The sequence below is a fragment of the Mustela nigripes genome, chromosome 7 (assembly GCF_022355385.1).
Source record: "Mustela nigripes isolate SB6536 chromosome 7, MUSNIG.SB6536, whole genome shotgun sequence".
In the NCBI taxonomy this organism is placed as follows: Eukaryota; Metazoa; Chordata; class Mammalia; order Carnivora; family Mustelidae; genus Mustela; species Mustela nigripes.
Window position 1 is genome coordinate 66,879,324 of NC_081563.1, and position 14,227 is coordinate 66,893,550.

The 14,227-nt window shown below is 40.1% G+C and overlaps 1 protein-coding gene across 1 annotated transcript in view; it reads right to left on the reverse strand.

Annotated features, from left to right (window-relative positions):
* Positions 1-14,227, reverse strand: part of EML6 (EMAP like 6) — a 274,904-nt gene that overhangs the window by 83,559 nt on the left and 177,118 nt on the right. The window contains exons 15-17 of the mRNA XM_059406072.1: positions 12,819-13,005; positions 10,720-10,825; positions 3,611-3,704 (exon numbers count right to left, since the gene is read on the reverse strand). Coding sequence (XP_059262055.1) covers positions 3,611-3,704; positions 10,720-10,825; positions 12,819-13,005 — 387 coding nt within the window. The remainder of the gene's footprint in view (positions 1-3,610; positions 3,705-10,719; positions 10,826-12,818; positions 13,006-14,227) is intronic.

A 14,227-nucleotide genomic window follows, 5' to 3' on the forward strand; every position in this document is an offset into this window, starting at 1 on the left:
ATAATAAAAAAGAACAAGTTAGGTAATAGTAAGAGTAAAGTGAGAGGGCATACTGGCGAATGACAAAAAGAAGCCAGTTGCAGAGCCCTATGTGAAATATCTCACATATGAATAAAAGTGGATAAGCATACTAGAACAATATACACTAAAGAACATACGCTAAAATGTTGGCTCTGTCGTGGGTTGTAGAATAATGGATTATTTTCATTTTCCTGTTGGCGCGTTTTTGTGCTAACTTTTCTATATTGATCATGCATTATTTTGAAAACAGAAAAGAGTAATGCATGTGATTCTAAAAAAGAGATACTCATTTTTAAAAAGGAAAGTGAGATAATAAAAAAGAACAAGTTAGGTAATAGTAAGAGTAAAGTGAGAGGGCATACTGGCGAATGACAAAAAGAAGCCAGTTGCAGAGCCCTATGTGAAATATCTCACATATGAATAAAAGTGGATAAGCATACTAGAACAATATACACTAAAGAACATACGCTAAAATGTTGGCTCTGTCGTGGGTTGTAGAATAATGGATTATTTTCATTTTCCTGTTGGCGCGTTTTTGTGCTAACTTTTCTATATTGATCATGCATTATTTTGAAAACAGAAAAGAGTAATGCATGTGATTCTAAAAAAGAGATACTCATTTTTAAAAAGGAAAGTGAGAAAAGAAAGGTGCCAATTTGGTCTGCAGGAGACTTTATCCCATTCCCTAAATGCATGTCCAGGTGGGGACCTATAAAAAACCGAACAGGGCTCACATAGAAACACACACTCTGCAAGTCTGTGTACCTGCTCTTCCCGAGCCCATGTTTTGTCCCTGAGCTTTCCAGGAGTGCAATTATGTCACACGGACAGTGTAAGTATTCTTGTTAGGCACCTTGACTACTGTACCTTTTGCCTCCTATTCGTGCTTCTCAGATGAAGCCTGTCAAGAATAATTAGTCACTGTCCCCCACAGTCCTGCTACTGGTGTATTTGATTTGAAATGCAAATAAAGGGACATAGAGGCACCTGATTATCTCCTTATTCTTCTCTGACTGACACTGATATTAGGTGATTTAACTCCTGTCCATAAGAGATTGGCTTTGGTTATTAAATGGGTTACTCAACTATAACACTAAAATCTGAACAACCTTCAAAAGGAAAAAAAAAATGAAAAAATTCATTCGTAACAGAGGTGATTGAAATCTTTCATGAAAATTAGCAAAGAGATGAAAGAACCATTCAGAGATTGGGATTAAGTCTCAGAGCAATCTTGCAGTAAGAGCTCCACGTGCCAATCCCGGATTTCTCTAGTTTCTCTGAGTTGAGAACAAAGGAGCTTCTGTGCAGCATTTTCACAAGTGCAGGCAGTGCCCCTTAGACCTGGTGTTAGCTGGTGACCCCCCATGGCTCCTGCCTTGCCCGTCCCTCCAGGGGCAGCTCTCACATCCCGGGGTTGGGGGTTGAGGGAGGCTGCCAGAAGCAGATTTGCAGCTAAGCTGGGCTCGTGCCCACCACTGGCAGGACTGAGACACACAAGTACAAAGTGAGGGGCGTCACTGAGTGAATCAAGCCCTCTCAGGAGCTATGAAGACTCCTTGAAGCCTTACTGGCTTCAAGTAAAGTGTCTTCAGTAAAGTAAAAGTGACTTCAGTAAAGTGTCACCTGTTTTTCTTTGTCACTTCTTTCATGGCCCAGTTTTGGTCTCTGTGTGTGTGTGTGTGTGTGTGTGTGCACGCGTGCGCACGCATGCCTGTGTTGTTGTTGTTGTTGTTGTTTAAAGTAATCTCCACAACAGCGTGGGGCTCAAATTCACAACCCCGAGATCCAGAGTCACACGCTCTCCTGAGCCAGCCAGACACCCCTAATGCCCCAGTTTTTAAGGTTTCTATCTGCCTAAGCATGTGACTGAAGGCAACAGAGTTTTTATTTGTATATTTGTATTTATTTATATTATTATATAAATTTATATAAATATTATGTAAAGAGGTACTTTAGTATTTACCGATTTATTATTTTAAAACCTAGTTGTCTTCAAAGAACTTTAGCAATCCATGACATTCCTTCTTGGAAAGAGCACTGGTTAATGTTACAATTGCAAAAATATTCTTGGAGGGCAATTTTGCAGGTGTCCTGTTTGGGGAATGTGACATAAGGCTTGGGAGCAATTCCAAAAATAAACTGTGCTACTAATATAATGGTGTTAAGTCACTTTGTGTTAATTAAATAGAAGTAATCCTACCCAGTATATAAAATATATACCCTTAAAATTTGAATATTTATTTCTTCCATTTCTATGAATGTTCCTGGCATACAACAGCTGTGCCACAGAAGGTTGCAGAGGGTTTTCTAGCAGGATAATTGCTTTTCTATTGCTTTAAAAATGCAGACAAGTGCTTTGCCTAAACTAATCTGCATTTCAATTGGCATGTTATCAGAAATATTAAACTAAAATTCAGTGTATTAGTCTAAAGGAAAAGCAGAGTTCTAATGAGGAGCTGAATCTGAGTACTAGTAGGGAATGATAAAACAGAGTGGTATTCTAGAAAGAGAGACCAAGAAAGCCCACTTGGGCAGGCAGATTTATGAGTTGTTATTTGCTGCCAAGAATTTCATCTCAATAGCACTTATTAGAAAATCTTCTGTCTTTCTCCTAAGATGGTCAGCTGGAGTCCTCAGGGCTCCATCTGTTCCTGCTCTGAGTCTCCAACAACTCACAGATCTTCATTCACTTAATCAAATTGCAAAAAAACAAAACAAACAAACAAAAAACACCCAAACCCTATCTTCCTATGTAATACTGTGAAGGGAAATATTAATATACAAAGTGAATAGTGAGGTTCAAAGCCATTAACTTAAAAATGACTTTATACTGAGAGACAGAAACGATGTTGGTTCATGTGAAGAAGAGCTAGTGGAGAGGTAAGCTGATAACCCGTCTTGAGCAGCGAATTATATCACTGGGCCTGGACTGCCAACTATGTTGACCTCTGACCACGGCTGGGCAAACAGCTAAGTCCAGCGTAAGTAGGAGTAGAAAGCAGTGTTCAGACCTCAGGCTGATTCAGCAGGGAGGGAGGGTGGGGTCAGGGAGGACAGGTGGCCTATAAACAGCAGTCGGTGTTGGAAAGTCTATTTATACGATGGGGAGATTAGGGAAACAATTTGCCTGCTTTGAAAGCGAGAGGCAGACGCACACGACGGGGCCTCCTTCCCAGCATGACACAGCCTCATGACAAATGGGACTTCTGACTCGAGTGACATTGACACTCCTCTACCAGAGGCAAGATGGTTGAAAAACAAGGGGCGAGCCCCAAGTCTGAGAATAGCTGCTTTTCTACTGCTGGAGAAAGCTTTGATAAAGGCAATGAGTATATTACTAAAAGCAAAGTGATGAGTAACTTTCTGGAAAGGGTTTCAGAATTTTCCAGTTCTCTGAAACAAACATTAACTGCTCTAAGTCAGGTCTGTCTCCATGAAATATTGCAGCATGTTTTCACTTCAGTGTTAAGCTTTCCATGTGAATTCCATCTGAGTTTGAAGATGAAATCTGACCAGAAAATGGAAACTATTGACCTTTACTGAAACGAATGAATCAGCAGGATGCCGCATGACGTCGGCACCGCCTTACCTTGTGGTGGCTATCTTTTCTCCCTTTTTCCAGTCCCAAAACACAATACTGTGAAAATCGTCTAAACCAACCGACACCAGACATTTTCCATCAGCTGTATGAAAACAACACAAACGGCAAATGACTCATTTCTTCAATGAAAAACCAAAACATTTTATATACTGTAAAGACAAATATGAAATGGGTCTTAAGAGTATTATTTAGGCTACAATATGTTAGAAGTATGATATACTAGCTGGACCTCATGGAATAACTAGTAACAGTTGAGCTTCCTAACCCATCATAACTGGTTGATGAATTAAATCACTGATCTAACACTCCAGTCTGAGACACAGAGCTGGGGGAGGCCTCCCAGGTACATCACAAAAGCCTTGTCTATTTTATGGCAAACAAAGCTCATGACATTTTCTCAAAGAGCCATTTGGCTTTATAACTCAGTCTATTTTCAGCTTTAAAAAATCAGATTCTATTTAAATCTCCAAGATAAGAGCATTATAGAAACTAAATTTTATTTCAAAAATTCTTTCAAAAGATATTATAATTAAAAAATCTTAATCTCTTAGATTCCCTGTTTCAAATGTACTATGCTTATTATAGGACATTTAGAAAATATAGATAGAGGAAATTTAAAACTCATCCCAATTTTTAGGCCTACCTTTTGGTATATATCCTGTCAGTTTCTCCACATGCTTTTAAAAAAACAAAACCAGGATGATAATGAATATAGTATTATCTAATCTTTTTTCACTTGTTGTATGATGAACATTTGCCTCTACTATTAAATATTATTTATAGTATCATCAATGATGACTATAACAGACACTTGGGTTGTTTTTTTAAAAAAAAACTTAAAATATATTGTCTATGTAATTAAATTGAAAATCAAAAATAGTTTATATGCTTTTTCCCTTCAAGACCAAAGAGGCCATAGAGTTAGCAAGTCCTCCCCTTGCTTCCTCCTCACAAGCCAGACTCACAAGAGGAGTGTCTGGGCTCAGCGACACCACCTTAGCTCCGTGCTGACTGGGAGATGGGAGATGGGTGACTAGATTCACTATCAGTTTAGCAGGTGTCTTCTGGGATGACAGAGGACCCACAATATGGGGGCAAAGAAATAAAAGTATCTAATATGCTATTTTCCCCCAGTCTACCCAGGGTCTTAACTGGTATTTTCAAAGGCAGGTCTGGGGTAGATGTCCCATTAGAGTGGCCAGGTAAAATAAAGGAGGCCTAGTTAAACTGGAATTTCAGATAAGTCATGAATAATTTCCTAGTATATGTAGGTCCCATGCATTATTTAAATTACATATTTATAGGTGCATTGCATGGAACATACTTGTACTAAAAAATTATTTGGCCTTCTGTATTTCCATTGGCTAAATCTGGCAACCCTCCCCATCTGCTAACTAGGGCCCCACCCGTGAGAGCCCTTCCTTGTGCCAGACGGTCCCCCAAGCCACCAAGCTTCCGTCTCCAGAGGCAGCAGCAGAGTCAGAGAAAGTAAGAGCCTGGCTTAACAAACAAATCCTCCTCAATTCTGGACTAAGTATGAGGCAAGAGTTTGAAAGTTACATGAACCCTTTCAAGCTGTTGGGCTCAGTACCAGATGAGACATTCATGCTTTCCAAAAGTGCTAAATTATCAAGGGATTACATTACACAAATGTGTCTTCTGAATCAAGATGAAGGATAGTCCTTATACTTAACCATTACCAGGCTTTAAATTGTGTGAGGTCTCTTTCTAAACGATTGGGAGAGGGAACTGATCATGGCTTCCTATTCATTACCAACATTACTCTTTCTGTACCTCTTGGGATGCCTGGTTCTGCTTCTGTAGTGCTATGTCTCTGTATTTTGGTGATTTTATTTTTCAGAGATTCCGCTCTCCTTTTTTAGCTTATAAGCTCTGCTAGGGCTTAGAATAATCATATCCCGATTCCTTTGTGATCCTCCCACTAAGCTAGTTTCCAGTGAACACTGAGGAATATTGGTGACACTGAGGAGGAAGAGGGAGACAAAGACAGGGTGTGCATATGGGGGCGCCTGGGTGGCTTAGCCAGTGAAGTCTCCAATCTTAGTGTAGGCTCAGGTTGTGATCTTGGGGTTCTAGGATCAAGCCCAGCAGTGGGCTCCCCACTCAGCAGGGAGTCTGCTTCTCTCCTCTCCCTCTGCCCTCCCCCACTCGCACACTCTCCCTCTAAAATAAATAAATCTTCAAAAAAAAAAATGTGTTTACGGGTAGCATGAAGGGAAAGACAATATGCTATGTTATCTAGCTATACAAATTTTATTTGTTTTAATTATCATTTCTTTCAAAAACTTGGCACTAATATTCAGTGCCTCTTTTTTCCCTATTTATTAAGTCTACATTTTGTGTTTCCTTTCATAACCTGTGCATCTATATTAATATATCCTTAGAATGCAAGCATTCACACATTGAAAATGACGGTTCAAGTTTTGTGCCTTTGGAAGATGATCTTGGGGTAAATTAATTTGGGGAGGCTTTTATTAGCATTTCTGCAACGCCCTATCAGCTTTTCATGGTTATATTCCTTTCTACCTCAATTCAGGACTATGAGGAGAAATGAAGAACAGTCAAATCCAGAGGTGCCTCAACAACCTCCAGACGTGCCTCTTCTTTAGGATAGTGACCTTTTCTTACATTCTGCAGGTGTAAGCAATTTCTGCATACCACATGGTTCGGAAATATAATTGGCCACCTTTTTATCTTTTCCTAGTTTTTGCCCTCTTCCACCGTCCCCCAAGGAGACTTGGCTTTTGCTTTGAAAATCCATTGTTCCTTGACCGGCTGGAGTTTTTGGGGTTTTTTTTCCAGCCATATTTTTAGAGTCAAGGTAATGTCCTTTTTAAATCTTTCCAGTCACAGTATGTATTAATTATGGATATTTGGTGACATGGTCCAGAAATAATTCTAAGGCACTTAATGTCAACAACAGTAAAGGGCATAGTGGAAAGAGAAAATCTCTCCTTCAACAATTACAAGTTGGTCCCTGCATTCAGGGCTCATAAAAAATGTATAGATTTTTAGGATTGAACATAGTGAAATCCAGTTGGTCTTGGAAGTGCCCTTGTGGAAATCAGTATTATTCAGTGAAGATTTTTAAAAATATGAGTAGGATATTAAATTAAAAAAAAATTATGTGGCTGAAACTTTGCTTCTTATCTGGTTTCCTATTCACATGGAGGCACCTTCTGTCCTGTAAGCACAAAATCAAAGATGGCTCCGTTTTTCCCTAGTCAGTGGTAATATACTCACAGAGCAAAGAGTCTCTGAATTAAGTGAGATCATGTAAATTCATTCCTTCTTGTTTACAGAGTTATGTGTTATGCTTTTCCATTAAAAATGTCTTTTTGTGGGTGCCTGGGTGGCTCAGTGGGTTGAGCCGCTGCCTTCGGCTCAGGTCATGATTCAGGGTCCTGGGATCAAGTCCCGCATCGGGCTCTCTGCTCAGCAGGGAGTCTGCTTCCTCCTCTCTCTCTCTGCCTGCCTCTCTGCCTACTTGTGATCTCTCTCTGTCAAATAAATAAATAAAATCTTTAAAAAAAATGTCTTTTTGTTTGCTTAACAACAGTGGCAAGAACAGATTAATCGAAACCCCCACATATGACTGCTTGTCTCATTTTCACATCTATTTGTTGCCTGCTCTGTATTTCCATGACAATTTTTTCTTCTAATAAGAGACAAATGTCCTATCATGTCTCTACAATACCTCCCCAAGTGAGCTGGCTTATAAGAAATGGATGGATATGGGGTCCTGAGGTACACAGATGGTGCCACCAGCTAGGTAATGGCCAGTGTTGGTGCCCTGCTCATGTGGATCAATAGGGAAATCTAAGTAATCTCTCTTGGCATGTTGACTTAGGCTACTTTCCAAAAGAAAGGTATAGTTGCTCCTGTTCCTATTCACATCAATGTGTGATTCAAGGCTGTTCTAGGACAGGACTCTCTTTTCACTGGGGGTTGTTTGTATGGCGCCCCTGAGCACCAGCATGCCCATTCCACCTTTACACCGGCAAGGCGAGGTGGGGCAGCTGGAGACACTTGCCTTTGGGTAAATGGGGGACACTGAGGGCTCCAGGGATGATTCTCACACTCAGAGTTTGCACTGGCTCTGATGGAGGGCAGAGGCAGGAGTGGGCAAGAGGGCTCAGTGGAGAGTTCCTGGCATAGCTCTTGTCAGCTCGAAACCCCAGGCCTGGTGGCCTTCTTACTGCACTGAGGCCAGGAGACCTGGGTTCTAGCTCTGGATCTGCCATGGTCTGACTTTTACCCCAGCCATACCAACAAACTCTCTGGATCTCCATTCTTGGTCTAGAATGTGATACAGGGCTTTTTGTTTTATCATTATCACACAAAGTACTATCAATATAACTTAAATCAAAGAGACCTCTGCTCACACTTCAGGAGGTGCCAGTGAGACCACAAAGATCAACCAGCCATCATAATTTGTCTCAGGTAAGTGTTACACATTCAAAGAAGGATCAAACACAAGTTACTGGGGACCAGCTTACTGCTACTAACTCATCTCTATTCAATGTCTTTGATCAACATTCCTCTAATCCCTTCCCTAAAGGTATGCAAGTAACAGGCATTAGTTCTTTTGATGTATCTTAATTTAAAAACAAAGAAATTAATTCTACAGAAAAAATACTCTAATGATTATTAAATTCAATTTACATTATTCTAAATTTCCTGCCATTCTGCTTATACGTTAATACACATACACACATTTCCAGTGGAAATCAGTGAATAGATGCTATTTTGAATTCTATTTTTCTCTTTCACTTAATACATAGAAATATGTATGAAATACACATAGTCTGCAGACTTGTCATTTTGAGTTATAGCTTTTATTACATGGTGCCAAATTATCTGCTGGAGTTATAGAGTCAATTTTTAATGTTGCCAAAAATATGAATATATTAGATTCTCTATAATTTAATGCACATTTATGTTTTATTTATTTTTGCTAATGGGTCTCTTACTACTTCTCTAAAGCATATTTAGTAATATAATTTTTATATTAAGTACATACATATGTATTGGTTCACAGAGTTAATTTTAGGAAAAGGGCAGCTGAGCTACTGAGGAGTAGAGCCATGGAAAAAAAGCAGAGGAAATTCATTCACATCCTTGGAAGAGAACCATATTTGAACGCAAATTGTGATTTCCTTTCAGATTTTACTGCTTTATCAAGGACATACGACACTCCTATTTTAAAGCTGTAGGCCCATCTAACTTCAGGAAGTTTGGGACTTTGTATTCACTGTCACTGGGTGTGTCATCCAGGCTTACCGCAGCCGAACTGTTCTCTCTCCCTCGGTTCTCATGCATTCCTGACCTCATATGCCTGCCAGTGTGGAGTAGGGACTCTAGCCTGGAGCTTTATTAGTTCAAAAACCACAGAAAGTATCAAATAGCCTCTAATAATGATACAACAATTCAGATTTGTACAGTAGTTTACAGTATGTGAGAGTATGGAGTCACAAACAATCCCCCCAACACTGCCCCATGTTACTGGAGGTTAAAACATAAAAGAGATCATTTTCACCCAAACATGATTTACAGTGTGAGGTTCTAGTAGTAGCAGTGACAGGTGAGACAAGTGTATGAGGCAAAGCCTCATTCATTCCTTCACAGTTTTGGAGTCACTTCTGTGTCCGCAGCACAACAATGTGCACGGTGGGGAGGAGAGGGACGGGCTCTGCTGGCCCAGCAGGTTACTGTGTGAGAAGGGCACTAGCACTAACAGCTACTGCACCACATGGACCCCAACAGGCAGCATGAGGACGATGACAGCCACAGGCCAGGGATGCAGAACAAGGGGAAGGTTATTTCTCCCTGCAAGGTTGTATGAGAAACTTGCAGCATGATCTTAAAAGATGGGAGAACGTAAATGGGCATGTGGCAGCAGCATGAGCAAAGGGACACAGGCAAAAAGAAGGAGAAACGGGCATTTCGGTTCTATGGCTAGGGAGACCTAACAGAACATGAGTGAGTGGGCGGGCGGAAACACCGCAAAGGAAAGTTGAGGCCACGTCATAGAAGGTTGTGAATGACCAACCAAAGGCTTAGCCCTGAGTCAGCCAACCAAGAGGAGCCAACCAACCATGGCGGCAATGTAGCAATGTAACTGTGTTTCCAGAAGACTCCAGAACTGCATGGGAAGGACTGAGAAAGTGGAGATGGAATGGAATCAGAGTCCAGCACGACTATCATGGCAGAGATGAGAAGGAGTTCAGGCCTGAGCGAGGGAAGTAGAGAGAGGGGGACAGAGGAAGGAGAATGCAGTTGTGGGGTCATTGAACTTAATGATTAACATTACACACACTGCACATATTAAACATCTGAATGGAATTTAGAAAAAGAAAGAAAGTAAAGAATCAATTTTTGGTAGAAAGTTTATAATTTTTCTACTTATCTAGCTTCTACAATTGGAATTTAAAATTCCAGATAAAAACACCTCTGGTGATAGGACCTCATTCTCCATTCTAGCTTAAAGAAACGGCCTCACTGTAAAGGAAATGACATTCATCAGCTAGTATTCTAATAGTACTGTGTTCAAATCTTAAATTAAGGAGATGGAAAACCCAGCTCTGTTGTTTTCAATCTGAAATTTATTTCCAAAACACAAGGTTGTAAAGTGGCCCTTTGCAGAGAATTTGCAGCCCTCCCTCTAGTTTTGTATATTTTAAATTGCAAGTGCCATACTCCCACTTATTTGGAGAGATGAAATTGATGTTCTGAGTCACTGCCAGACATTCGCAGCTAAGACTCTCTACAGCAACAGCTGCTCTGGATTTCAAACAGCTCGAACAAATGCAGAGCACAGTGTGAGCTCTGGGTAATGACTTAGGAGAGAGGAAACTGGGAGAGGACGTGTAATCTAAATAGCACATTTTTTGTGTGAGGTATTCACATATCTGATTTCCGGTCTGAGTCTGGATAGCTGACGTACCAAGGGCTTAGCTTATTACAAACAGAACTCGACTAATTAGGAGCCTGTAAAAAAAAAAACAAAACCCCCAAAACCCGGGCCTAAGTAAATACAAAACCATCAGTGACTTCTGTGGAAAACAGGTGCTTACCTGAAAAATCGAGCGCACACACTCCTCTCTGGTGTTGTCCTTTCAGTAGCGACAGACATTTTAGAGTTTGTGTGTCCCACACGTGAATAGCAGCATCTCTTCCAACCTTAAATAACAGGATGAGTGTTATTAACTACTCAGAAATTTTAACGAGAATGATTCCTAAGGGTCATTCTTAGAGAGCCTTCCGAGTCAGGTGCTTCTCAGAAATCCAAAACCACACATCTGGAGAGTAGGCAGCCTCTCCCAGAAATCATCTGGCCCGACACCGTTATTTTCCAGATGAGAAAACAGAGGCACAAAGAGTCAAACAGGCTCGTTCTGGGCATCAAATTGGGTGCCAGGCCGGCCTAACCTGGCTCATAGCTGCCAGGGAAGGTACAATCAAATGTCCACTGTGCTTTTTGGGTTAGTTTGACATTTCTCTCTCCTGCCTTCTCAACTCCACATACAATTCCACTTCTTGGTCAAGGAAGTCACCTGCACAATGTTACGGTCCTGACCTCAGAGTTCTGTTACCCATCTCAATTATTTCACTCACCCGAGAAAGCCTGGCTCTGCTTCTCCCCTGGGAAATGACAGTTTCGTGGCTTACCTGTTCTTAAGGTGGATTCTCCTTGAGGGGGATACAAACTTCTCTCCCACCAATTCCCAACAATGGAAAAAAGTTTTACTACTAAAGTCATTTTCCTCACTTAATTGTAAGGGAAAAAAGAACCCTGTTGGGTGAAATGAATATAAGAGGGAAAATGGGACATAAAGGCATGCACATAACTAAGCAGAATCCAGCCAACTCCTACACTGTTGTATGGAGGCCCAGTTACCCCTGGAGTGGTTACTGGTGTACTGATTAGTCACTGGTTTGTCTCTCAGCAATTACAGTATAGAATGTGGTTATCTCCTCAGGGGTTTACACAAAGAACCAATCTCTGCTCTTCTTTCAAAGCAAAGTTATTAAATGCACATGAACCAAGGTCATCTGTTTATAAGAACAATAAAAGGGGGAGGGAGGAGAGTGAAAAGTACAAAGTACAAAGTGGTCATCAATTACTTGTAAGAAACTTAATCATGTCAGCTAATTCAAAAGAGATGGCCTAATATACAGTTGCTAGCAAACCAGTATGTCAGTTAATGGCACTTCGCTTTTGAAGGACTATAATCCTTTTATGAATTATATGAGCGCTATGGACTTTCTTCTCCTCCAATGCACATTTCTGGGGAATGACTCCCTTTATGCCCTCACTTTCACCACTCATCTCATGAACATGAGGCTATGAACTCTGTGCAAAGACTTCTCTACCACCTTTATGTCAGGTCTCAGAAACACTCATTTCTTGTTAATTTCTGACCCTCATACCACATGCTTTTCCTTGAATTTGCCACTTACATGTTGCAGATCAGTTTAAGTCTTAAAAGCTGTTAAAAGCCCATGATAAAACTGAACCAAAATGTACTCTTTCCATTGGAAGAAAAGAATACAAAACTGAAAATACTATTAACATTAATGCTTTACCACAAAATAATAAATCTGAGTTTAATGGATTTTTTTGGTTAATAAAGTTGACTTTATCTCTCCCCTTTCCAAGCACAAAATGTCTGAATGCAGGCCTCTGTTTTGAGTGGCTTTTCAATGATAGGTTCAATCCAAAGTTTAGGCATCCCAAAATGATTCTGAAGGTATTTTGGTTTTTTTGAAAGGTTAAAATATAAAATGATGAATTAGTCAAAACTCATGACTTTAAGTTTTGCAAAAATAACTAGATGTTATGTTAGTATTAAAATACGGTTCATTCAATAACCATTGATTACCGAGGATACAATAGGTACTGGGTATACAGTAAGGAGGAAAATATCTTAAGACTGCATTCATGGAACTTGGTTTAGTTTTAGCTAATCCTGTTCGTACATATCATGTCAAGATGAAATCCCTCAGAGGCTTGACATTCCCACCATCACAACATGACCCAGCTTTCATTGAATCTTCAGCTTCATGCCTCATGTTTCTATCAAGTATTTCTTAAACCAGTATGTAAGCTAGGTTCAAAAGTAAATCCTGTCTCTCTTTGGCTAGGCCCCCATCTCAGAGGAGAGATCTCTACCTGCCCAGTGGCCACGTAGTCCTTCACTGGATGGATGGTCAGGCTGAGAATGTCATCATCATGCCCCAGGTACAGCCTCTGGGAGTGTTGCTGTCTGTTGTACACGACAGCAACTGCAGCAATGTGATAGACCACTTCCCCAGTCTGCGTGTAGAACAGATTGTTTCTACAGTCGTAGCCTCTGTAACTGAAGCACAAGTCCAAGAAATGCACAGTAGCTGAATGGACAGTGAGTCAACAGAGCAGGAGAGATTAGAAGACAAAGCTATCACACTGATAGGCACATGCACAAGCAGAACCTCAGGTATCTCCAGAGTCGCTTGGGACAGTAATCTTCAACAGGGCTACAAGGAGCTCTGAGGACATGTGAGGACTCTCTAAAGGGCAAATGTGCCCTGGTAATTTTAACAGAATTTGTTACTAGAGCCTCAGCTACTGTGTATGTGTTCTTTCCTAAAAGTGGCCAGTCTGAGAACACACCTGTGAGGAGGTGCAGCTTTTCCCTTCCCACCTCCCCTTTCTCTATCACCTTCCCCTCACATTCCTCTGTCCACCTAGAATCTTACTGTGGTGTGTAACCATAGTAACATTGAACTATGATTGCAGCATCGAACCTCCCAAGAATACCAAAATGAACTCAAGTGCGGATGTTGAAAGTGAACAATTTCAATAACTAGATATGAAGTTCTTTTCCAAGTCAAAGGATTTCCAATTTTTTGCTTTTAACAAAATTGAAGAGTGATTTAACTGAATTGTCAGGTGATAGATCATTATATTTTCATGTGATGTACCAAAATTACAAAATATACCTGTTTTGCAAGAGGAGTTTAAAGTACTGAATAAGATTGGTATGATAAAATTGCTTCCTTTCTCATCTACTTATTTATATAAGCTTTCTCAGTTCTCATAACTATTAAAAAAAGAAAAATGGGACTAGAATCAATACTAAACTCTATCACATTCTAGCAATAATATGTGTGTATATATATCTGAACTCACTGAAAAAAAATCTTATTAAAATTGCTTGCCAATAAAATTGTTTATATTTGGTAAGTACTTATTAGAATGTGTGCTATGTTTATGTTGGTCTGACAAGCTTTCAACTACTAAGAGTTGTAACAAAAATTCAATCCAAAAAAGAATGAACACTAAGAGCAGCAATGTCCTGTAGGAACATGATGCAAGCCATGTAGGTAAGTAAAAATTTTCTACATTAAGAAAAAGAAACAGATGAAAATTATTTTAAGAACATTTAACCCATTATGTCTAAAATATTATTATGTAATCAATATAAAACATTTAAGTAGGCTCTATGTTCAGTATGGGGCTTGAACTCATGACCTCAGCTGAGATCAAGACTGGAGCTGAGATCAAGAGTCTGACACTTAACTGGTTCAGCCACCCAGGCA